Genomic DNA, 24,142 nt, shown 5'->3' on the forward strand with positions numbered 1-24,142 from the left:
TCTAACGCTTGTGTGTTGTGTATGTAATATCTAGACTCGAGCATTTGCCCAAAACATCGGAGTCTAGAATGTCTGTCAACGGGGAAAGAGTGTGGAGGGAACGGGGGTGTGGAAAGGATTAAAGCCCCTCCTGAAACGTCTCCAATTGCCCTTTTCACCCTGACAGGCTGCAGAACACCCATGTCTTGCTCCAGATCAACTCGTGCTCTCCAGAGACAGGGAAAGGAAATGGCAGCAGCAGAGCCAGTGACCTTCGAGGAGGTGGCTGTGTATTTCTCCGAGGAGGAATGGACTCTGCTGGACCCGGGTCAGAGAGCCCTCTACAGAGATGTGATGCAGGAGAATTATGAGACTGTGACCTCGCTGGGTAAGGATTCCTGTCCCTTCAGCTATCAAAAGCTGTGTGGGCTTTGGAGCAGCTGGGTTGAGTTTGGCTCCGGAGTCTTCATTGGCCCCCAATATGTCAGGGGGAACAGCCCCAATAATCCCTGGCTCCTGCATGAGAGGCTATCCCCTCCATGTCCTGTCCCATGTGACAGCAGATTCAGGGAGATAACAATGGTGCTACTCTTCCCACAACCAAGGTTTCAATGTACTTCACCACCATCTTGTGCATGTTCTGCCTTGGCCAGAGGTGTGAGAGGAAGGGCCCAGTCAGGAAAGGCATGTACCAGAGTTCTGGGGCTGGGACTGGCTGCTGTTCGTGCCTCCAGGCCTACCTTTTGTGTCCATGTGCTGAACCCTAGGAAGGAGCGTGTGGTTTCTGGAGTCCTTTGCTGGCTATGGCTGATCTCTGTGAAATACCTGTTCCTCCCAGTGAGAGGGGCTAGGTTCTGGGGCTGAGTGAGGGCTTATGAAGCAGTTAATGCTCTGTGGGGTGTATCACTGTAGTAGAAAAAAATGAGGAGGGCTCCTTATTCTTCAGGTATTGCCCTGGGACTCGGGAGACCTGGTTTCAATTCCAGGTTCTGTCACAGGCTTCCAGTGCGAGCTCTTGTAAGTTACTGAGGCTGTGGCTTTCAAAGACACCCAAAAGAGTTACACATTCAATCCCATTAACCTGGGGGCCTGGGTGTCTTTAAAAATTCTGGCTATATTCTCTCTGTGGCTCACTTGCCCCTCTGTGAAATGGAGATAATCACTTTGTCTCGTCTTTTTAGATTGAAATATCTGGGTCAGGAACTTTTTCTTCCTATGTGAATGTCTGGCTTGAAACTCGGGAGACCTGCATTCAATTCCCTGCTCTGTCACAGACTTCCTGTGTGAACTTGGGCAGGTCACTTAGACTGTCTGTGCGTCAGGCCCCTGTCTCTGCAGTGGGTCTTATAGTATGTCCCTATTTCACAGGGCTGTGTAAGAATAAATATATTAAAACTGTGAGGTGCTTAGGTACTTTGATCATGGGGGCCCCTGTAAGTACCCTGATAGCGGTGGGGTCCTGATTTACGGTGAGGTCCTGATTTACACTGGAGATTGCAGGTGCTGCTGTAATTAATAATCTTTGCTTCCCGAAATGGTAGCAGTGACGTATGATTTGTTGTTAGTGCCACAGAGTGTTGTTACGACTGCTCTGTGCTGCTGTTTCTGGAGTTCTGATAAAAAGAAAAGGAGTACTTGTGGCATCTTAGAGACTAACAAATTTATTTGAGCATAAGCTTTCATGAGCTACAGCTCACTTCATCGGATGCATTCAGCAGAAAATACAGTGGGGAGATTTATATACATAGAGAACATGAAACAATGGGTGTTACCATACACACTGTAAGGAGAGTGATCACTTAAGGTGAGCTATTACCAGCAGGAGACCGGGGTAGGGGGGGGAGAACCTTTTGTAGTGATAATCAAGGTGGGCCATTTCCAGCAGTTGACAAGAACATCTGAAGAACAGCGGGGAGGAGGAGGGGGGAATAAACATGGGGAAATAGTTTTACTTTGTGTAATGACCCATCCACTCCCAGTCTTTATTCAAGCCTAAGTTAACTGTGTCCAGTTTGCAAATTAATTCCAATTCAGCAGTCTCTCCATGGAGTCTGTTTCTGAAGTTTTTTTGTTGAAGAATTACCACTTTTAGGTCTGTAATCGAGTGACCAAAAAGATTGAAGTGTTCTCTGACTGGTTTTTGAATGTTATAATTCTTGACGTCTGATTTGTGTCCATTTATTCTTTTACTTAGAGACTGTCCAGTTTGCCCAATGTACAAAGAATCATAGAATATCAGGGTTGGAAGGGACCTCAGGAGGTCATCTAGTCCAACCGCCTGCTCAAAAGCAAGACCCATCCCCAATTAAATCATCCCAGCCAGGGCTTTGTCAAACCTGACTTTAAAAACTTCTAAGGAAGGAGATTCCACCACCTCCCTAGGCAACGCATTCCAGTGTTTCACCACCCTCCTAGTGAAAAAGTTTTTCCTAATATCCAACCTAAACCTCCCCCACTGCAACTTGAGACCATTACTCCTTGTCCTGTCCTCTTCCGCCACTGAGAATAGTCTAGAACCATCGTCTCTGGAACCACCTCTCAGGTAGTTGAAAGCAGCTATCAAATCCCCCCTCATTCTTCTCTTCTGCAGACTAAACAATCCCAGTTCCCTCAGCCTCTCCTCATAAGTCATGTGTTCCAGACCCCCTAATCATTTTTCTTGCCCTTCGCTGGACTCTTTCCAATTTATCCACATCCTTCTTGTAGTGTGGGGCTCAAAACTGGACACAGTACTCCAGATGAGGCCTCACCAATGTCGAATAGAGGGGGACGATCACGTCCCTCGATATGCTCGCTATGCCCCTACTTATACATCCCAAAATGCCATTGGCCTTCTTGGCAACAAGGGCACACTGCTGACTCATATCCAGCTTCTCGTCCACTGTCACCCCTAGGTCCTTTTCCGCAGAACTGCTGCCTAGCCATTCGGTCCCTAGTCTGTAGCTGTGCATTGGGTTCTTCCGTCCTAAGTGCAGTACCCTGCACTTATCCTTATTGAACCTCATCAGATTTCTTTTGGCCCAATCCTCCAATTTGTCTAGGTCCCTCTGTATCCTATCCCTCCCCTCCAGCATATCTACCACTCCTCCCAGTTTAGTATCATCCGCAAATTTGCTGAGAGTGCAATCCACACCATCCTCCAGATCATTTATGAAGATATTGAACAAAACCGGCCCCAGGACCGACCCCTGTGGCACACCACTTGACACCGACTGCCAACTAGACATGGAGCCATTGATCACTACCCGTTGAGCCCGACAATCTAGCCAACTTTCTACCCACCTTATAGTGCATTCATCCAGCCCATACTTCTTTAACTTGCTGACAAGAATACTGTGGGAGACAGTGTCAAAAGCTTTGCTAAAGTCAAGATACAATACATCCACTGCTTTCCCCTCATCCACAGAACCAATAATCTCATCATAGAAGGCGATTAGATTAGTCAGGCATGACCTTCCCTTGGTGAATCCATGCTGACTGTTCCTGATCACTTTCCTCTCATGTAAGTGCTTCAGGATTGATTCTTTGAGGACCTGCTCCATGATTTTTCCGGGGACTGAGGTGAGGCTGACTGGCCTGTAGTTCCCAGGATCCTCCTTCTTCCCTTTTTTAAAGATTGGCACTACATTAGCCTTTTTCCAGTCATCCGGGACTTCCCCCGTTCGCCACGAGTTTTGGGAGAGGGGAACTGCTGGCACATGATGGCATATATCACACATTGGTAGATGTGCAGGTGAATGAGCCTCTGACAGTGGCTGATGTGATTAGGCCCTATGATGGTGTCCCCTGAATAGATATGTGGACACAGTTGGCAACGGGCTTTGTTGCAAGGATAGGTTCCTGGGTTAGTGGTTCTGTTGTGTGGTGTGTGGTTACTGGTGAGTATTTGCTTCAGGTTGGGGGGCTGTCTGGAAGCAAGGACTGGTCTGTCTCCCAAGATCTGTGAGAGTGATGGGTCGTCCTTCAGGATAGGTTGTAGATCCTTGATGATGCACTGGAGAGGTTTTAGTTGGGGGCTGAAGGTGATGACTAGTGGCGTTCTGTTATTTTCTTTGTTGGGCCTGTCCTATAGTAGGTAACCTCTGGGTACTCTTCTGGCTCTGTCAATCTGTTTCTTCACTTCAGCAGGTGGGTATTGTAGTTGTAAGAATGCTTGATAGAGATCTTGTAGGTGTTTGTCTCTGTCTGAGGGGTTGGAGCAAATGCGGTTGTATCGTAGAGCTAGGCTGTAGACAATGGATCGTGTGGCGTGGTCTGGATGAAAGCTGGAGGCATGTAGGTAAGCATAGCGGTCAGTAGGTTTCCGGTATAGGGTGGTGTTTATATGACCATTGCTTATTAGCACCGTAGTGTCCAGGAAGAGGATCTCTTGTGTGGATTGGTCCAGGCTGAGGTTGATGGTGGGATGGAAATTGTTGAAATCATGGAGGAATTCCTCAAGGGCTTCTTTTCCATGGGTCCAGATGATGAAGATGTCATCAATGTAGCGCAAGTAGAATAGGGGCATTAGGGGACGAGAGCTGAGGAAACGTTGTTCTAAGTCAGCCATAAAAATGTTGGCATACTGTGGGGCCATGCGGGTACCCATAGCAGTACCGCTGATTTGAAGGTATACATTGTCCCCAAATGTGAAATAGTTATGGGTGAGGACAAAGTCACAAAATTCAGCCACAGGTTTGCTGTGACATTATCGGGGATACTGTTCCTGATGGCTTGCATTCCATCTTTGTGTGGAATGTTCGTGTAGAGGGCTTCTACATTCATAGTGGCTAGGATGGTGTTTTCAGGAAGATCACCGATGGATTGTAGTTTCCTCAGGAAGTCAGTGGTGTCTCGAAGACAGCTGGGAGTGCTGGTAGCGTAGGGCCTGAGGAAGGAGTCTACATAGCCAGACAATCCTGCTGTCAGGGTGCCAATGCCTGAGATGGTGGAGTGCCCAGGATTTGCAGGTTTATGGATCTTGGGTAGCAGATATAAGATCCCTGGTTGGGGTTCCAGGGGCATGTCTGTGCGGATTTGTTCTTGTGCTTTTTCTGGGAGTTTCTTGAGCAAATGCTGTAGTTTCTTTTGGTAACCCTCAGTGGGATCAGAGGGTAGTGGCTTGTAGAAAATTTTGTTGGAGAGCTGCCTATCAGCCTCTTGTTCATATTCCGACCTATTCATGATGACGACAGCACCTCCTTTGTCAGCCTTTTTGATTATGATGTCAGAGTTGTTTCTGAGGCTGTGGATGGCATTGTGTTCTGCACGGTTGAGGTTATGGGGCAAGTGATGCTGCTTTTCCACAATTTCAGCCCGTGCACGTCGGCGGAAGCACTCTATGTAGAAGTCCAGTCTGTTGTTTTGACCTTCAGGAGGAGTTCACCCAGAATCCTTCTTTTTGTAGTTTTGATAGGAAGGTCTCTGTGGGTTAGTATGTTGTTCAGAGGTGTGTTGGAAATATTCCTTGAGTCAGAGGCGTTGAAAATAGGATTCTAGGTCACCACAGAACTGTATCATGTTCAAGGCTGATTCCCCACTCTGGCACTTCGAGTGCAGAAGGTGGGGGCCCACAAGGATTCTAAAAATTAATACTGGCCACTCCAGGCTTGTATTAAACTCCCAAGGTTACAGTTTCCCTCTGAACTTGGATGGGTAGATGCTGCCACCATCCAAATGCAAAACCACTTGGAATCCAGGAAGGCGCACTTGGGAATTCCTTCCTGTGGAGTACACTCAAGCCCTTTCACTCCCTGTCAGGAGAAGAGCTGAAAAAGAAACACAAAGATATCAGCTGTTGCCACCAGCTAACTAAAAAACATGTGCACAAAGCTCTTAAGACACAAAAATTCAAATCCTCTTCTTAAAAAGGTAAATTTTATTAAAAACAAAAAGAAAGAAAATACATCTGAAAAGTCAGGCTATTGTTTGATTTTAAAAAGAGCACTTCCAAAATTTAAGCACCCAAAATAGTTTTCTGGGGGTTCAACTTAAAGGTTACAAGCAACAAAAGCATCTGGGGTTAGCACAGAGGAATCCACAAGCCATAATAAACAAAATAAACCTAATCACAACTTTCTACACATTTTCTGATCTACTTACATATCTGGGTTCCAAATAGGCAATTCTAGGTACGATTCTGATGATTTTCATACCTGGCCTTCAGCTTCTCACAGCATAACTGCTGCCTTATTCCCCTGTTCTCCGGAGAGCCACAACAGACAGACAAAGGGAAGTTTTTTTCCCAATTTTAAAAAGTTCTGTTACTCCCATTGGCTCTTTTGGTTAGGTGCCCACTCACTTCCCTTTACCTATGTATGCAGTCAGATTTTTTAACCCTTTACAGGTAAAGCAAGTAGAGAACAGCTACCAAAAAAAATTCTATAGCTAACTGGCTGGGTGGGTGTCCACAACTTGAGGGGGCCATTTAGGGATCTGGGGCAAAAATTGGGGATTGGTCCTGCTTTGAGCAGGGGGTTGGACTAAGTGACCTCCTGAGGTCCCTTCCAACCCTGATATCCTATGATTCTATGAAAAGGAAGCTACCCCCCACCCCATCTCATTTATCACAGCTGCACTAGGAGAGAGTGCAGCTTGCCCATTCAGCAGACCTCAGTGTCGTTTATAAAGAAAGACCACAGGCTTGGTTCGGTGCAGGTACTAGTGTACGGGCACAGGTACACAAACGCATGTTTTCCCCCCTCCATTCCCCCCGACAATGGTACCGGCCCAATCAGCACATCAGGATGCTATCCCCTGAGCTAGCACAAAGATGCCCCTCTTGTGACTTCTCCTTTTATACATTGACACAAACAACATCATGTCACGCTCCATGTGTTGCTATCACCCTTATCCTTGTACCTGTTAGTTTGAACAAAACATCCTTGTCCATTATCCTGTCATCCACTCCTTACTTGTAGAAGGGCTCAGTGTGTTCCTGTACCCTCTCTTAGGAATGTGTTTATGCAGTTACTTGAGAGATCTGTGTGTTTTTGTACCCTCCTTAATGGTCAGGAATGTACTTCCTTGGTTAGCTGATACCTAGTGTGTTACTGTTCTGCCAAGGCCAGGCCTATTCTGGTTTCCAGCCGTTGGTTCACGCTGTTAGTTATGCCTAGGGCTCCAGCAAGGCCTACATTCCTCTCCTTATTGTCTTTTCCATCATCCCGGAAAAGCATAATGTATGAACTGAAAATACCCAGTGGGCTAAACACTATTTCTTGGCCATTTTGCTTTATCCATCCATGCATTCATGCCCCATGTATCCAGTGGTCTCTATATTGCCTCATACGACCTGTGGACAGTTTTTTCCCCCCTCCAATTGTTTTTAGTTATCAAATACTGCTTTGTCAGGATTCTGTGTTAGTTACCAGACACTGAAAACGATGGGTTTGAATATCATGTGCCTCAGTTAGGATGCTGTGTCACTGACCACACGTCACAAAATACACCCCATCCAGTGTCCTCATCCTGCATTGATATATGGCCCTCTTGACCAGGATGAGAAGGAGACCAACGAGGAGGTCAGTGGGCCGTGACCTGGGCAGTGAGTAAATAAAAATGTGAAGGGAAAAGTGCAGCAAGAATCTCATCAAGGGGTTCTGGAGGAGACAGAAAAGGGGGTGTAATGTGGCACTCTCCAGATACGCATGGGCCAGGCTCTCCCTCTCCCACAGAATGAACAAGTGCCAGGGAAGTCTGAAAACTGTGTCAGGAACATGCCCGTGCTCCATCAAAGAGCCCAACCAACCATTATTCCTGGTGGGCTGTGGAATCAAGGTGGAATACAGGCTGGCCCACCAGGGCTCCTCATCCTCAATAGGTGGCAAAATGTCCAGCCATTTTGTATCTGGGCAGGACACGAATGCAAGGAAATGAGTAGGGTGAGTGTCTGTAGTTTCTCTTGTGATGTGGCTGAGAGGCTCACTGACTAGGTCAATATGAGTCAGCTGAAATGGGAGATTCGAAATGACGGGTGGGAGCTGATGCGGCAGAGGCCTGACGTCCATGCTCCAGAGAGCCAGGGGATACAGGCAGGTGGGGAACTCCTTGCTCGAGAAGAGCCATAGAGGCAGGGGACAGGGCAGCTTTTTCCTCCTGGAAAACACAGTGGGGGACATGTGGGGTGGGCGGTGCTATATACTGGGCAAGCATACTGGGGACCACTCAATTCTGCAAAGCATAGTCGAGAAGGTCACTGACTTGGGTGACACCAGCGAAGACCAGCCTCTTGTGCACCAAGGGAGCTTCCCACCCCCCCAACCCCCATGCCAAAAGATGTAGACTGTGCAACAGGAATTCAGGAAGGAGGTCTCCACCCTTGGCAGATGTGACAGGTCTGATTGCAGAGACCAACTTGCAAGGCCTGAGGAGATCTCTGTCAATTCACAGAAATTTTGGAGGAGACATCTCAGATGGAGGAAAGCAGGCTGCTGGTCATATCAGAAGACTCTGAGTCAGCGGAGGAAACCATAAGACCACAAGACTATAAAAGTGGCCCTGGGGGTCACCACTATTTGCCTCTCTCCATTCTGAAACTGACCATTTATTCCTACCATTTATTTCCCTTCTTTTAATTAGTTACTGATCCAGGAGAGGACCTTCCCTCTTATCCCATGACTGCTTACTTTGCGTCAGAGCCTTTGGTGAGAGACCTCGTCAAACACTTTCTGAAAGTCCAAGTACACTATATCCACGGATCACTCTTGTTCACTTGCTTGTTGACCCCCTCAAAGAATTCTAATAGATTGATGAGGCATGATTTCTTTTTACAAAAACATGTTAGTCGCTCCCAGCTATGTCCATGTGTGCTGCAGTCAGCCACACCTTGGCTCTTACCAGCCTTAAAGATTACCACAGGGTGACTCCAACACACTCCTCTCTTAACAAACTGTGTTATATTCAAGCAAATTGTATCATCACATGCTTTCAGCAGTCTTACTGACCAAACCCTTTAGGTCAGAACTTCTCCCTCAGAGTCCAAAGGCTGATTTGTCGTCTTAGGTGCGATGTTAGAGACAGACAGGGAAAAGGATGAGGTGTCTTGGGGTGTTTGCCCCTTTTTATAGTCCTATCCCCCCTTTTGAGACTCATTTCCAGATGGGAGCAAACTGACAGACAGTCAGTGTGGATGGAAACTCCATGCTTTTTCTTTGCTAGAATGTAAATCCCCCCCGTTTTTTGCAAAAGAACGGCCACTTAGCAGGTAATGGTCCATCAGCCTTGTTTTCACCTGACTGAGACATCAGCTTGCTCTTTGTCTCTGAGGAACCAGTTTGGCACTTCCCAGACTTAGGACATGTCTACACTTGCAGAGTTTTTGCGTTGTAAGTTTCACCAGTGATAGGGGACCGGTGAAAGTAAAGCGCTGGTTTGTGTACTCACCCAGTTCCTCAGGCGTCAGAGTGTTTACACTACCAGCACTTCCATCGCTGATGAGAGCAGCGCTGTAGGGCAGCTATCCCACAGTGCAGCTCTCTCAATAGGTCTTGTGGGAAGTGAGGGAGTGAACAGAAGGCATTCTGGGTCCCTGCTTAGTGCCCTGTGCTGCCCTGCTTCATGTTCCAGCAGCCCCATGACTTCCTTGTTTCTTTCGCAGCACTTTTTAAAACCCCTTCTGTCTGGCTGCTTTCCCTGCCACATCTACAAACAGGAATGGATCCTGCACTGCTGTCCACTACTCTGATAGCTGTCACTTGCACATCGCGCTTGGCAGTGCAGCTGTTCTGAAACTTGCAAAGAGAGCTGCAGTCAGAGATGCCTGATGAGCTGCCTGAAATGGAAATAAGTAACGTTCAATTGCTTTTGGCATTAACTGAGGAGCTGTGCACTGTGGAACGGTGTTTTTGTGCTAGGGAAACTAGCTCAGAGTGGTGGGATCGTATCATTATGCATGTCTAGGATGACAACCAGTGGCTTCAAAACTTTTGGATGCGGAGAGCCACCTTCATGGAAGTGTGTGCTGAGCTTTCCCCAGACTCGTGTCGCAAGGACATCAGACTGAGAGCTGCAATCACTATAGAGCAGTGGTTCCCAAACTGGGGTTTGTGAACCCCTGGGGGTCCGCAAAATGTTATAGGGGGTTCTCAGGAAAAAAATTCCCTAATGGCGGCCAGAGCTCTCCCTGGGGACCCCGTGCAGCACGGGGCCAGCAGCCCGGAGCCTGTGGATTTCCAAGGGCTAAGCAGATCAAAGCAAGCATATCTATCACAATGAGGAGATTGAAATGTCAAGATTCCTTATAAGAAATGGAAAGGGAAAAAAGGGAGATTAAAATTGAAAAAGACACATTGGCCATTTAAAAGGAGGGGCTGATGTTTTCAGGTTAACGTGCAGCACAAACCCAGCTAAACCCTCCCCACACCCAAATCTCTGGGATGATCGCTTCACCTGTCCGCGTGGCGAACAGTGGGGATGATTTCTTTGCAGCCACAGGCGAACAGCCCAGCAGGAACAGCTACCTCTGAATGTCCCCTTAATAAAATTCCCCTATTTCAACCAGGTGACCATGAATGATATCACTCTCCTGAGGATAACAGAGAGAGATAAAGAACGGATATTGCTTGAATGCCAGCAAACACCAGGACCACACACTGCCGTGTTTTCTTATGCAATGATTCCAGACTACATGCTACTGGCCTGGCGTGGTAAAGTGTCCTACCATGGAGGACGCAATAAGGCTGCCCTCCCCAGAAACCCTTTGCAAAGGCTTTGGGAGTACCTCCAGGACAGCTTCATTGAGGTGTCCCTGGAGGATTTCCGCTCCATCCCCAGACACATTAATAGACTTTTCCAGTAGCTGTACTGGCCACAAATGCATCGCAAGTCTTCAGGGCAAATTAATCATTAAACATGCTTGTTTTAAACGGTGTATTATATTTACAAAGGTACACTCATCAGAGGTGCCTTCTCTACCTTCAAGGTCTGGGAGCCCGGGTTGGAAGGGTATTGGCTCCAGGGTGATAAACAGTTCCTGGCTGTCGGGGAGAATAGTTTCTCCGCTTGCCTGGTGTGCGCTATCTTCAACCTTCCACTCCTCATCATCTTCCTCGTCCCCAAAATCTTTATCTCTGTTGCGTGAGTCTCCCTTGCAGGAGTCCACGTACAGGTGTGGGGTAGTTGTAGGGGCACCCCCTAGAATTGCATGCAGCTCATCATAGAAGCGGCATGTCTGGGGCTCTGACCCTGAGCGGGCGTTTGCCTCTTGGGTTTTTTGGTAGGCTTGCCTGAGCTTCTTAAGTTCCACATGGCACTGCTGTGGGTCCCTGTGATAGGCTCTCTCCTTCATGTCCTTGGAGATTTTTTCAAATATTTTGGCATTTCGTCTTTTGGAATGGAGTTCTGATAGCACGGATTCATCTCCCCATACAGCGATCAGATCCAGTACCTCCCGTTCGGGCCATGCTGGAGCTCTTTTACGATTCTGGGACTCCATGGTCATCTCTGCTGATGAGTTCTGCATGGTCATGCCACGGTGGTCAAACAGGAAATGAAATTCAAAAGTTTGTGGGGCTTTTCCTGTGTACCTGGCCAGTACATCTGAGTTGAGAGTGCTGTCCAGAGCGGTCACAGTGTAGCACTGTGGGATTGCTTCTGGAGGCCAATACCATCGAATGGCAACCACACTAACCCAAATTCTATTTTAGCGCTAATCCCCTCGTCGGGGAGGAGTACAGAAATCGATTTTAAGAGCCCATTAACTCGACAAAAGTGGCTTCGTTGTTTGGACGGGTGCAGGATTAAATCAATAGAACACTGCTAAATTCGACCTAAACTCGTAGTGTAGACCAGGGCTGGGAGTGTGTTTACACAATAACCTTGTAGCGGGGTGTTCTTATACTACCCTTCTGGAATATGTTTACGTGAATATTTTGAATTGTAGAATTGAAGGATGGGACCTTGAGAGGTCATCTAGTCCAATCCCCTGCACTCATGACAGGACTAAGTATTATCCAGACCATTAGGTGTCTGTCTAACCTGTGCTTAAAAATCTCCAACTCCTTAATGCCTAGGAGTGTGTGTATTTTTTTTTTTTTTTTAACACAAGCCATGTTCTTGCCAAGTTCATGTATTGGACGGTGAACCTGCAAATAGGCATGTTTTGCACAGGGTCTGATTTTTGCTCACAGCTTAGACTCTTCCTAACTTTCCTTTTACAGCAGCAGGGCCTGACTTTACTTCAGGCCTTATGCCTCATACCAGACTCTTTATACTAGGCCTCATGTCTCAGGCTCTCTTTCTACTACACCTTGTACAAAAATTATTACTTTAGTCTGTAGACTGTGAACACAGCTTCTGTGACAGAATACACACCTATGGACACCTTCAGAGACCCAGTGCTTCCCAGGGCAAAAAACTCCCAAGACCTTCCTGTGGAGGTTGGTTAGAGTCCCCAGTGGCAGGCTGAGGGTGTTGAACTGGTATTAGAGTATGGAGAAGACCAACTGGTTGATGACCAGTACCCTCCACTGAAGGGAAAGGCACCAGAGAAGCCCTATTATTGCCTGCAACCAGTCCAGGGCCGTCCCTAGGGTATGACAAATCGAGGCGGCCGCCCTGGGCCCTACGCTTTGGGGTGACCCCTCAGCGGCCGTCTCAATTCGGTGTACGCACTGGTGAGAAATGGAAGCAGCAGCCCCACTCTGCCCCACCCTGCTCTGCCGGCTCTCAGCGTCACTCGGGGGAGGGGGCGAAAGCCGGAAAGGGGCAGGGCTTGGGGAAGGGGTAGAATGAGAGTGGGGCAGGGGAGGAGCAGGGGTGGGAAGAGATGGGGTTTGGGGGAAGGGCATGGGGCAGAGGAGGGGAGTTGTCCCGGGCCCTGCACCACCCTAGGGATGGCCCTGAACCAGTCAGAAACTTTGGTTCCGAAATCCATCCAGTTTTTCAGGGGAAAAAGATCAGTGGCAGAAAGCTGATAGAGCAGACCTGTAACTCATTGGCTGGTACAGAGCATGGGGAAGAGGGAGCCAAACTACCACCCATCCCTGACCAACAGACCAGAACTCCTGACCTAGTTGAGCTCTGGCTCAGAGGAGTCCACTGAGTAATTGGTTTGGCAATCCTCCACCTGCACCAGGGCTTCCTGATGAGAGCCTCATCATCATACACTGACAGCACCATGGCAGAGTCATTCAGCACAGCCATGTCAATCACTTGTACAAAAGACAAAGGAAACGCTTGACAATGACAGCATACAAGTTGCCAGACAAAGGGCAGCCCTGATGCTCTCCCTGACTGAGAGTAACAGATTCAGTCAAGGCCAGCTGAGCTTCACTGTAAACTCTACAGAACCATACTGCACCTGCAGGAAGCCTAAAACACAGGGACTGAAGCCAAATTCCTGCAAGGCTCCCCTGAGATACCCGTGATCCACTCTTTCAAATGGCTTTACCTAGTCAAGGGAGAGGAAGGCAAGAGAGCGATCATGTCTACAAGCTAGATGGAGAAATTCCTGTGCCTGAGAGAAGTAATCAAGAATAGTCCTGCTTGGGATAGTGGAGGTGTGGTCAGGCTGGATCACATCTGCCAGAAAAGACTTCAGTCACAGTGAGTTGTCTTTTGCTATGACTTTATAGTCCATGCCAAGTAGTGATACTGAGCACCAATTCCTCAGGGCGTGAAGCTTCCTTTTCTCCACTAGCAGGGTGTGCACAGCCCTCCTGCATGACAGGAAGAGCACCATGCTGCCCAGGAGCTCTGCCCAGATGATGGCAAGGTCCCAGCCAAGGCCATCCAAGAATGTGTGGTAGAACTGCATGGTCAACCATCGATGCCTGCAGATTTTGTTAATGGGCATTGTGGCAAATTGCCACTATGATTATGATGGGTCCCGCACTTCGTCTTCTTGGGAGGGGGGCGGGGTTCAGGGTGCAGTTTCCTGCCCCTGAACTAGGGTATTTACTGTCCCACTAGTAACCAGAGAAGGGTAGTGGAGAGGGAGGGACCTGGGCCCGCCCTCTACTCTGGGTCCCAGCCCAGGGGCCCTAGGGATAGTGGTAAACCACTTGAACTAGTGCTTCCTTCCCCTGGGCTACTTCCCTCTCTTGCTCTTCAGCTTGTGGGTTCCTGCCCTCACTCTCTGCACAAGCCGGGTGTCTCTTTACCTAGAATCTTGGTCTTCTAACCAGCCACGGCACTTCTCCAAACTGCTCTCTGCTCCAACTCCAAACCACTCTGCTCCAACTCCTTCCCCTGGCTGATTGAAGCAGGGGGTTTTTATCAGGTGACTAGCTTCAGGTGCTGTAATTGGCTTCAGGTGCTTTTAATTAATCTATAAAAACCTTTATTCCCTCTACAGGGAATAAGGCTTCTCCTCATCCTGGGACTTGCATATCTCTCCTATATCACTCTCCTGCTGCCTTCTGGTCATGCTGTATCACATATCCTCCCCGCCCCCACTCAACACCAGGGGGTTGCGCTACCTGGGACGAGAGGCAATGCTTTCGTGACAAGCCATCTGCTTTGCTGTGTTGGCTTCCGGCCCTATGCTGTACTCGGAAATGAAAGGGTTGCAGAGATAGGAACCATCTAGTCACTCTTGCATTCTTCTCCTTGTTTCTGTGCATGCACTGGAGCGGAGCGTGGTCTGTCACCAGGGTAAATCGCTGCCCCAGTAGGTAGTAGCGGAGAGTTTCCATGGCCCATTTTATCGCCCGACATTCCTTTTCAACAACGGTGTACTTTTGTTCCCTGGGGAGGAGCTTCCGGCTGAGGTACAGGATCGGGTGTTCCTCCTCCCATACGATCTGCGAAAGGACGGCTCCTAGCCCTACTTCCGACGCATCTGTTTGTAGGACAAATTCTTTCTTGAAGTCTGGGGCTATGAGTACTGGATGGCAGCAAAGGGCTGTCCTTAAATCTGTGAATGCTCCTTCTGCTGCATCAGACCATTTTACTATCTCAGGGCCCCGAGCCTTTATCAGGTCCATCAATGGCCCTGCTCTTGTGGCGAAATGAGGGATGAATCTCCGATAGTACCCTACTAACCCAAGAAATGCTCTGACCTGCTTTTTATGGACTGGCCGAGGTCAATCTTGTATTGCCTCTACTTTGTTCCATTGGGGTTTTACCAAGCCTCTCCCTACTACATACCCGAGGTATCTCGCCTCAGCTAGTCCTATCACGCACTTGAGAGGGTTTTCAGTGAGGCCGGCCTTCCACAGGGCGTCTAGTACTGCTTCTACTTTCCCTAGGTGCGTTTCCCAGTGAGGGCTATGGATGACTATATCATCTAAATAGGCGGCGGCATACCTGGCATGGGGTCGTAGCTATTTATCCATAAGTCGTTGGAATGTTGCAGGGGCCCCATGGAGTCCAAAAGGGAGGACAGTGTATTGGAACAGGCCATCAGGTGTAGAGAAAGCAGTCTTCTCCTTGGCGTTCTTGGCCAGGGGAATTTGCCAATATCCTTTGGTCAGGTCCAGAGTGGTTAGGTATCGGGCCTTGCCTAACTAGCTCTTCGACACGTGGTATTGGATAGGCATCGAATTGGGATACTTCATTCAACTTCCAGAAGTCATTGCAAAATCTCAGGGTGCCGTCAGGCTTGGGTACTAGGACGATAGAGCTGGACCACTGGCTGTGGGATTCTTCAATAACCCCAAGTTCCAACATCTTCTTTACTTCTGTCCTAATTTCCTCTCTTTTAGCTTCCAGTATCCAGTACGGTCTTATCATCATCCTTATTCCGGGCCTGGTGATGATTTGATGTTGGATCAGTGTCGTACAGCCCGGCTGTGTACAGAACACATCTTGGGTCCGTTGGATCATATCAATGACCTCTGTTCGTTGTTCTGGGGCTAACCCGGGGGATATCCTCACCTGCTCCTGTGGGTTGACCATCTGAGGTGGAGCTCTCCGATGACCAGGCATGTCTCTTGGTCACGCCCTGGCTTCAGTAAGTTTACATGGTAGATCTGCTCTGGTCTTCAGCGGTCTGGTTGTCTGACCTTATAGTCCACTTCCCCAGTGGCTTCCACTATCTCATATGGCCCATGCCAGCTGGCCAGGAGTTTGCTTTCCGCTGCCGGCACTAGTACCATCACCTGTTCTGACTGAAATTTCCATACTTTCGCCTGGTGGTTATAATATGTCCGCTGAGTCTCTTGTGCTTTTTCCAAATGTTCTCGTACTATAGGGGTTACTCGAGCTATTCGCTCTCTCATCTGTGTCACGTGCTCAGTGACATTCTTTCCTGGGTTGGGTTGTTCTTCCCAGTCTTCCTTGGCAATATCTAGTATTCTGCGTCTGTGGCGTCCGTATACTAGCTCAAAGGGAGAGAAACCAGTGGATGCCTGGGGGACTTCCCGTATTGCAAATATTAGGTATGGTAGAAGGATATCCCAGTCTTTTCCGTCCTGTGCTACCACCTTCCGAATCATACCTTTAAGGGTGTGGTTAAACCGCTCTACCAGCCCATCTGTTTGTGGATGGTAGACTGAGATCCATATGGCATGGATGCAGAGCAGGGTACATAAGTCCTTCATTAATTTCGACATGAAAGGGGTACCTTGGTCAGTCAGGATCTTCTTAGGGATGCCCACTCTGGCAAAAACCTGAAGTAGTTCTTTTGCTATTGCCTTGGATGTGGGGTTTCTTAAAGGAATGGCTTCTGGATACCGTGTGGCGTAGTCAAGGATGACTAATACGTTTCGGAGGCCCCGTGCTGATCTTTCCAGCGGCCTCACTAGGTCCATGGCTATCCTTTCGAAAGGGACTTCAATAATGGGCAAAGGTACTAATGGGGCCCGCAAGTGAGGTCGGGGGCTATGCAACTGGCATTCCAGGCAGGAGGTACAATAGCGTTGGACCTCCGCGCATATTCCTGGCCAATAAAATCTTCTTAGGACTCTATCAAGTGTCTTGTCTACTCCTAGACGTCCCCCCATATAAATGACTGTGAGCTAACTCTAGTACTACCCGTGTGTGTTTCCGTGGGACTAAGAGCTGCTCTACTTCTTCCCCTTGAATTTGCACTATTCGGTACAACAGATCATGTTTGATCACATAATACGGCCTTGGGCCTTTGGTCTTTCCTTCCACGGGTACGCCATTTACTTCCACGACTTCCTCCCTCATATTTGCTTGGTCCTGCCCAAAATTCTCACGTGCAGTACCGATTTAACCTAACTCCATGGGACCTATTTCTTCTCCGCTCCTTGGCTGGTCCTGCTTGGGCTAGGAACCGCCTCTGAGTCCTCACTGGCCTGAATTGTCTCCTGGCCTCCTGAATGGGTTTGCTTACTAACAAGGGAGGCTTTCTGGTTCTCTGCTAGAATCCTGGCCGCTAGCCTTTTATCTGCCGTCTTTTCCCACCTAGACTTTCGGGGTTTCCCGGGGGATGAAAATAGCTCTGGGGTAAATTCGGCAAAAATTGGGGTGAGGCTATCAGGTGCCTCCGTCTCAGCCTGGGGGTTGCTACTCTCCCCTGGATCTACTGGGGGGAGTAAGTTCTCAAACCCAGGGAAGTCCCTACCAATTAAGACTGGGTAGGGGACCCTAGGGACCACTCCTGCAGTTACCCTGGTAGTGTTTCCCTGGATCTCAATCTGTACGGGAATTGTGGAGTGTTAGGGGGCTTATTCCTTCACCCACTTATTTCCCTGGTCCTTCTCGCATGAACAGAGAGCAACAATACCCGAAGTCCAAAGGTGCAAACAATTTGATGTTTATTGGGGTGAACTTCCAGCAAGCATGATTCCAGTTTCCTTCCTTAGTGTCCCCCTTCCCAGCTCTGACACCATAGAGTCTTACATCTGTGTCCCTGTTCCCATTCCTGCCCTTAGCCAAACATGATTCCAATTTCCCCACCCCCATTCCCATTTCCCCCACCCACACACACACCCACTTCCTGATTGACTGCAGACTATATAGTAAAACTTGAATTCTGCTTAGCTATTCCTTAACCAATCATTTTCCTGAAATTTAACTAACCAATCCTAACATATTGTAACATGATTATATAACCAATTATATCCCACCACCTTAATTAGTTTACACCCAGCAAAATTAATTATACAGCAGGCAGAAACAATCGTAGAATCACAGAACCAGACAGAGACCATGCAAATAAACAATAGCAAAGTGGGAACTATAATGACAAAACAATACAGAAGTGAGGATTTCACATCCCAGCTATTGATAAGTGAGTTCTTGCCAGACAGGATGCTATCAAACTAAGTTTCCTTTTACATCTTCTCGGCACTTCCCTTTCTCTGGAGGCGATAGGCATTATCAGGACAGGATTGTATTCCTAACAGCGCAATAGCACCTTATTTCAATGTGACTAGGTTGGAATGTGAGGATGTGACCAGTCGCTTCCCAGCTTATGGCTGCCTCTGTTGCTTAGCCAAAGGCCTTAGTCTAAAAACAGGGCCTCAGACTATCATAAGAGAAGGCCCTTACACCGGCAGACAGTGATTTTGATTCTTTCTTTATACCTCTATAACTAGCCAAGGATAAGAATACACCTAAATTCTTAAAGTACAGGCCTTTACAGACAGGTCTGAATATCTATATCCTAACATGGGGTAGAAATTTACGGTGCCATGAACGCACGTTACTCCTGTGGTTTTGGCCCTGGTTAGTTGGTCTTGCCCCACCAACTTCCCCGAGACCAGTGTGACAGCACTCCCAGAATCTACTAATGCTATGGTCGCAATACCCTTCATCTTTACTGACCTTGTATACCCATGTGAGGTCTTTGCGACCCCTACCAGGTCAATTAGGCCACATTGTTCCCCAGGATCCCCCAGATTGTACTGCATAGGCTCTTCCCTGTTGGGGCATTGGAATGCTATATGCCCCAATTCCCCACACTCATAACACCGACCCCTTATCCCGGTTGCTTCCCTCTGCCTGGGGCTATTTGGTCGGCCCCCCCAGCCCTCTGTTCCCAAACCTCCAGGTCCCTTCTTGGCCTCGGGCCATTCCTCAGTGTCTTTCCTCCCAGTTATGGTTCTTCTGTAGTTCTTGACAGTCCGGGGCCTTGGGTTTGGGGCTGTCTTCCTGGTTTGCTGTGTCTCACCCCCTGGGGTCTGGAACGGTTCACTGGCTGCCAGCTGTCTTCCCACAAGTGAGACCAACTCATCGTAGGTAGAGGGGTCATTCTGGCCAACCCAAGCCCGAAGGCCTGGTGGTAGCACCTCATATACTGGTCCAGTACCAGGAGCTCCCTCATTTTTTCAGAGCTGAGGCAGTGGCTGGCCTGTATAGTCCGGGTTCCGTCGCAATTGTGGTTCTGCTCCATAAGGGCCTTCGTCTGGTTTGCCAGCTCCTGTAGCAGAGCTTGGTCCTGGGCAGTCTGATTCATCAACAGACGATTAGTCTCCTGCTGCACCCGAGTCGCCTCCTATTGGGCGGTTGCTTGGATTCGGGTAGCCTCCTGCTGGGCTGCAGTGACTTGTGTTAGAGCCTTGACTACGTCATCCATCTTGGGGATGGGATGGTTTTGGTTAACCCTGGTTTAAGTCCCCAGCACGAAGATCCCACTGCTGACACCACGAGTGGCAAATTGCTAGTACGATTATGATGGGTCCCGCGCTTCCTCTTCTTGGGGTGGGGGGGTTCAGGGCGCAGTTTCCTGTCCCTGAACTAGGGTATTTACTGTCCCACTAGTAACCCAGAAAAGGGTAGTGGAGACGGAGGGACCTGGGCCCGCCCTCTACTCCGGGTCCCAGCCCAGGGGCCCTAGGGATAGTGGTAAACCACTTGAACTAGTGCTTCCTTCCCCTGGCTATTTCCCTCTCCTGCTCTTCAGCTTGTTGGGCTTTCTGCCCTCTCTCTCTGCAAAAGCCGGGTGTCTCTTTACCTGGGGGTCTTGGTCTTCTAGCCAGCCACGGCACTTCTCCAAACTCTCCTCTGCTCCAACTCCAAACCACTCTGCTTCAACTCCTTCCCCTGGCTGATTGAAGCAGGGGTTTTTTATCAGGTAACTAGCTTCAGGTGCTGTAATTGGCTTCAGGTGCTTTTAATTGATCTATAGAAACCTTTATTCCCTCTACAGGGAATAAGGCTTCTCCTCATCCTGGGACTTACATATCTCTCCTATATCACTCTTCTGCTGCCTTCTGGTCGTGCTGTATCACTACATGAAAGAGAGGCCTTCTGAGAGCTTGGCTAGAGTGAGAGGAAACTAGCCCGTCTTGGTCACCCATGCTGACCTTCAGGAGTTCATTCCACAGGGCCGCTCAAATGTCAGCATTGATCGATCCGGGCAAAAAAGGTTCATGTAGAAAGCTCCAGCCGTTTATCACATCTGCTTCAGATTCACAGGAGGGGTGCCATCCTCTGCTAGGAGACAGGTGATGTGGTTTTTTACCTCATCTCTTCTTCTCTAGAGCACAGAAAAAGCAGGAGCCAAAGTACATCTCCTAAAGGGGTCAGATACAGGAAAAGACAAAAGCAAGTTGAGCCCAGTGTTCATCAAGGACCCAAAGCTCATCCCATTTTTCTCAACACTCTCTGCGGAGGGACAGATTCTCAGGGTTGGTAGCCATGCATCTCTCCACCTCCATGACTTTCTGTTCGAACTACTCCATCCCTGCTTCCATCACTGCTCCATCCCTCCTCCGGCTGCTTGGCAGTGAACCAGGACCATAGGCAGTCAGTCCTTGTGGTCAGAGTGAGAGTCAGGCCTAGTGGTTGGAGTTTGAATGCCAGAGCAAAAAGGTCAAGACGGTCGGAGTGAGGAAACAGAGCCGAGGGTTGGAATTGGATTACCAGGAGTCAGGGAAGGCAGGACCAGGGCTGGTTCTGGACAGGAGAGGAACAAGACTGGGTCCAGGATCTGGACTGGAGCTGTGGAAGAGCCAAGCAGGTGCAGTGCTTGGAGAGATGAGCACAATGAGGCAGACAGTCCATGGCCATGTGAGTTGAACAGATAGTGAGCTACTGCTGCTGCTGGGCTTAGGAATGAACCATCCAGGGATAACTAGTGGTCAGACCTATTGAGGGGACCATTCAGAGGCGGGACAAGAATGGTGGCCAGGACACTCTCCGTCCCTTCTCTTACCCCCCAATCTCCCTCCACCAGTTGCAGCCTCTGGGAGAGAAGCCTCGCCAAGCAGGGACTGGGCACCTGCATTTGTGGTGACTGAAAAGGAGGTGGTAGGGCTACATGGTTGTCCCTTTCCCTTCTGGGAGAGAAAATCAAGCCCAACTGGAGAAAAACAAACAGAAGAACAAGAGAGTTCATCAGGAGTCTTCCTGTCCTGGGGGCTCTTAAGGGAAAGGCAGGGACTAAGTAAACAAAAACCAAGCAAAGGGGACAGGAAGGAAAGGTCAGGGGGATACAATAATGGGAGGGGGACAGAAGAAGGGAACCAAAAATAGTGATGGAAGGTAGAAAGGGGGAGCAGTTGCCCCTAAAGGGAAGACAAGGGATTGGTAAGGCTGAATGGATGGGGAGACAGGGAACCAAGGGAGCCTGTCTGCCCAAGTGAATGTGAAAGTGAGGGCAGGAGCAAAAATGGGAATGAGGCAGGGGACCAAGAAACAAACAGACCAACCCAACCCAAGAATGCAAGGGACAAACATCAAACAAAGCAAACAAACAAGGGAAAAGAGCAGCAAAGTGGAAGGCAGGACTTACCACAAGAGGAAGTTTGGGAAACAAGACAAAGAAGCTTCTGTTGCTGGCAGAATAGAACCAAGGCAGCAGAGAGGGACCTCAGCTGCAGCCACAGCCACACACCCTCAGAGGAGCAGCAGAGCTAAATGCCACCATCGCCAGCCACAGGAGCAGCAGCTATTGTGGGCAGCTGGAAGGCCCACCCAGGCACAGGCAGTAAGAGGTCATGGTCAGAAGCATAGGCAGGCTCTGAAGCAGCCAACCAAGGATTCACCTAGTTGCTCAGACAACTTCCTCTGCCTCCTTCTGGATTCAGTAGTGCATCCAAGCCAAAGAATTGGGCTAGCCGTGCCCCCCAATCAGGCGCCTTTTGGACACAGCCATTGGGGAGCTAGCGCTCTGCTAAGTCCTTTCCCTGAAAGCCCTAAGTGATCTGCCATGTGGCAGGTGCAGTCTCAGTACTACCTATGGGCCTCTGTTTCAGACCCCCAAGCCCTCACAAGAGCTCATATTTTAAGTATTGTGTTTCTGATGTGGTCTGGGATGGGGAAATGTAACGGGCCGTCATGGAGACTTAGTGTAGCAAAGAGCTCAGCTACCCCGGGGAATAAGCTGGGCCATTCTCAAGGCAGAGGTGATGCACCTTTACTCCAGATGAGTGTGTCATGGGATCTTGTATGATCTATAGTCCAGTCTCTGTAAGATGGGAGAGGAGCCTCTCTGTGTGGGTGACTGAGATCCTGGGTCTGGAAGTAGTGAGAGCACTGACTTTAGTGAACAAGATCAACACTTGATTAATTGCTCCCCAAGCAGGATTTTCAATTTCCAAACCTAATGTTATCTCCTGGGTGGAGCAAAAGGAGGAGCTGCGGGTCCCGGATCTCCAGGGTTCTGAGGAAGGGGAGATCATCAGCGACACCCACACAGGTGAGGAATTAGTTCAGTTGACTCAGAAACCAATTACTGTATCCTCATAGCAGATGTCACTTCTGCATTTTCATCAAGTCTAACTGTCCCTGTAGCCCATCTTCAACTCCAGCCAGAGGATGTGGAAGGAGGATGGTTTCTTTCCTCTGGGGAAGGGTTTTGAGGAAGGATGAACTCAGCTCATGTTATTTCAACTGCCCCAGCAGTTATTTGGATGTGTTTCCCCCCTTTTCCTGTTCCCCTTTCAGAGTTTTCCTTTCAACTGACCACAGAGAATGACTCCTGTCTGGATTATCTCTCTATCCCACAGGGGAGGTGACGGTGAGTGAGAATATCAAGGAAAGTCTTCAGCAGGAAGGTCCTGAGCAAGTGGAACCACATGGGATGTTATTGGGAAGATCTGAAGGGCGTGTTTCCCAGAGTCCTGGGCAGGGAGAAACCTGTGAGAGTCAGCACAGGCCAGAAAGGCAGGAGGGAAACCATTCAGGTGAGGGACGGGGTAAATCCACTCACAGGAGTAGAGTGGTGAAAAGAAACAAAGAAACCGATCAACAGAAAATCCCAGATCAAGAGGGACTCTACATTTGCAGTGACTGTGGGAAAAGCTTCCAGTGGAGACAGGTCCTTTGTTTACACCAGAGAATGCACCCAGGCGAGAAACCCTTTAAGTGCTCTGACTGCGGGAAAATCTTCCGTTGGCACTCAAGTCTTATTGAACATCAGAGAACCCACACAGGAGAGAAGCCCTTCAACTGCTCTTACTGCGGGAGAAGCTTTAGTCGGTGCTCATACCTCATTAAACATCAGATACTACATACAAGAGAGACACCATATAACTGCCCTGACTGTGGGACAAGCTTCAGTCAGAACTCAGACCTTGTTAGACACAGAAGAACCCACACAGGCGAGAAGCCCTTTAACTGCTCTGTCTGTGGGAAAAGCTTCAGTCGGAGCGCAAGCCTTACTGAACACCAGAGAATTCACACAGGACAGAAACGCTTCAACTGCTCTGTCTGTGGGAAAAGCTTCAGTCGGAGCTCAAACCTTACTGAACATCAGAGAACCCACACAGGAGAGAAGCCCTTTAACTGTCTTGACTGTGGGAAAAGCTTCAGTCAGCGCTCAAATCTTGAGAGGCATCATACAATCCACACAGGAGAGAAACTCTTTAACTGCTCTGTCTGCAGGAAAAGCTTCAGGGAACGCTCATACCTTATTGCACATCAGAGTATTCACACAGGACAGAAACCCTATAACTGCTCTGACTGCGGGAAAAACTTCAATCGGAACTCATACCTTATTAAACATCAGAGATTACATACAAGACAGACACCCTATAACTGCCCTGACTGCAGGAAAAGCTTCAGTCAGAGCTCAGACCTTGTTAGACATAGGAGAATCCACACAGGAGAGAAACCCTATAACTGCCCTGACTGTGGGAAAAGCTTCCATCGGAATTCAAACCTTATTGAACACCAGAGAATCCACACAGGCAAGAACCCCTATGACTGCCAGGGCTCTGGGAAAAGGTTCAGTCGGAGCTCAAGCCTCCTGGAACATCAGAGAACCCCCACAGGAGAGAAGCCCTTCAACTGCTCTGACTGTGGGAAAAGCTTCAGTCGGCGCTCAAATCTTAACAGGCATTTTATAATCCACTCAGGGGAGAAACTCTTCAACTGCTCTGAATGA

At 48.8% G+C, this 24,142-nt stretch overlaps 1 protein-coding gene across 1 annotated transcript; it reads left to right on the plus strand.

Annotated features, from left to right (window-relative positions):
* The first annotated feature begins 180 nt into the window (after positions 1-180).
* Positions 181-24,142, plus strand: LOC144275308 (uncharacterized). Its single transcript, XM_077834525.1, has 3 exons — positions 181-367; positions 22,337-22,453; positions 22,764-24,142. Exons 1-3 carry the CDS (start codon positions 181-183, stop codon positions 24,140-24,142), a joined length of 1,683 nt encoding a protein of 560 aa, XP_077690651.1.

This window comes from Eretmochelys imbricata, chromosome 14 (assembly GCF_965152235.1).
Source record: "Eretmochelys imbricata isolate rEreImb1 chromosome 14, rEreImb1.hap1, whole genome shotgun sequence".
Lineage (NCBI taxonomy): Eukaryota > Metazoa > Chordata > Testudines > Cheloniidae > Eretmochelys > Eretmochelys imbricata.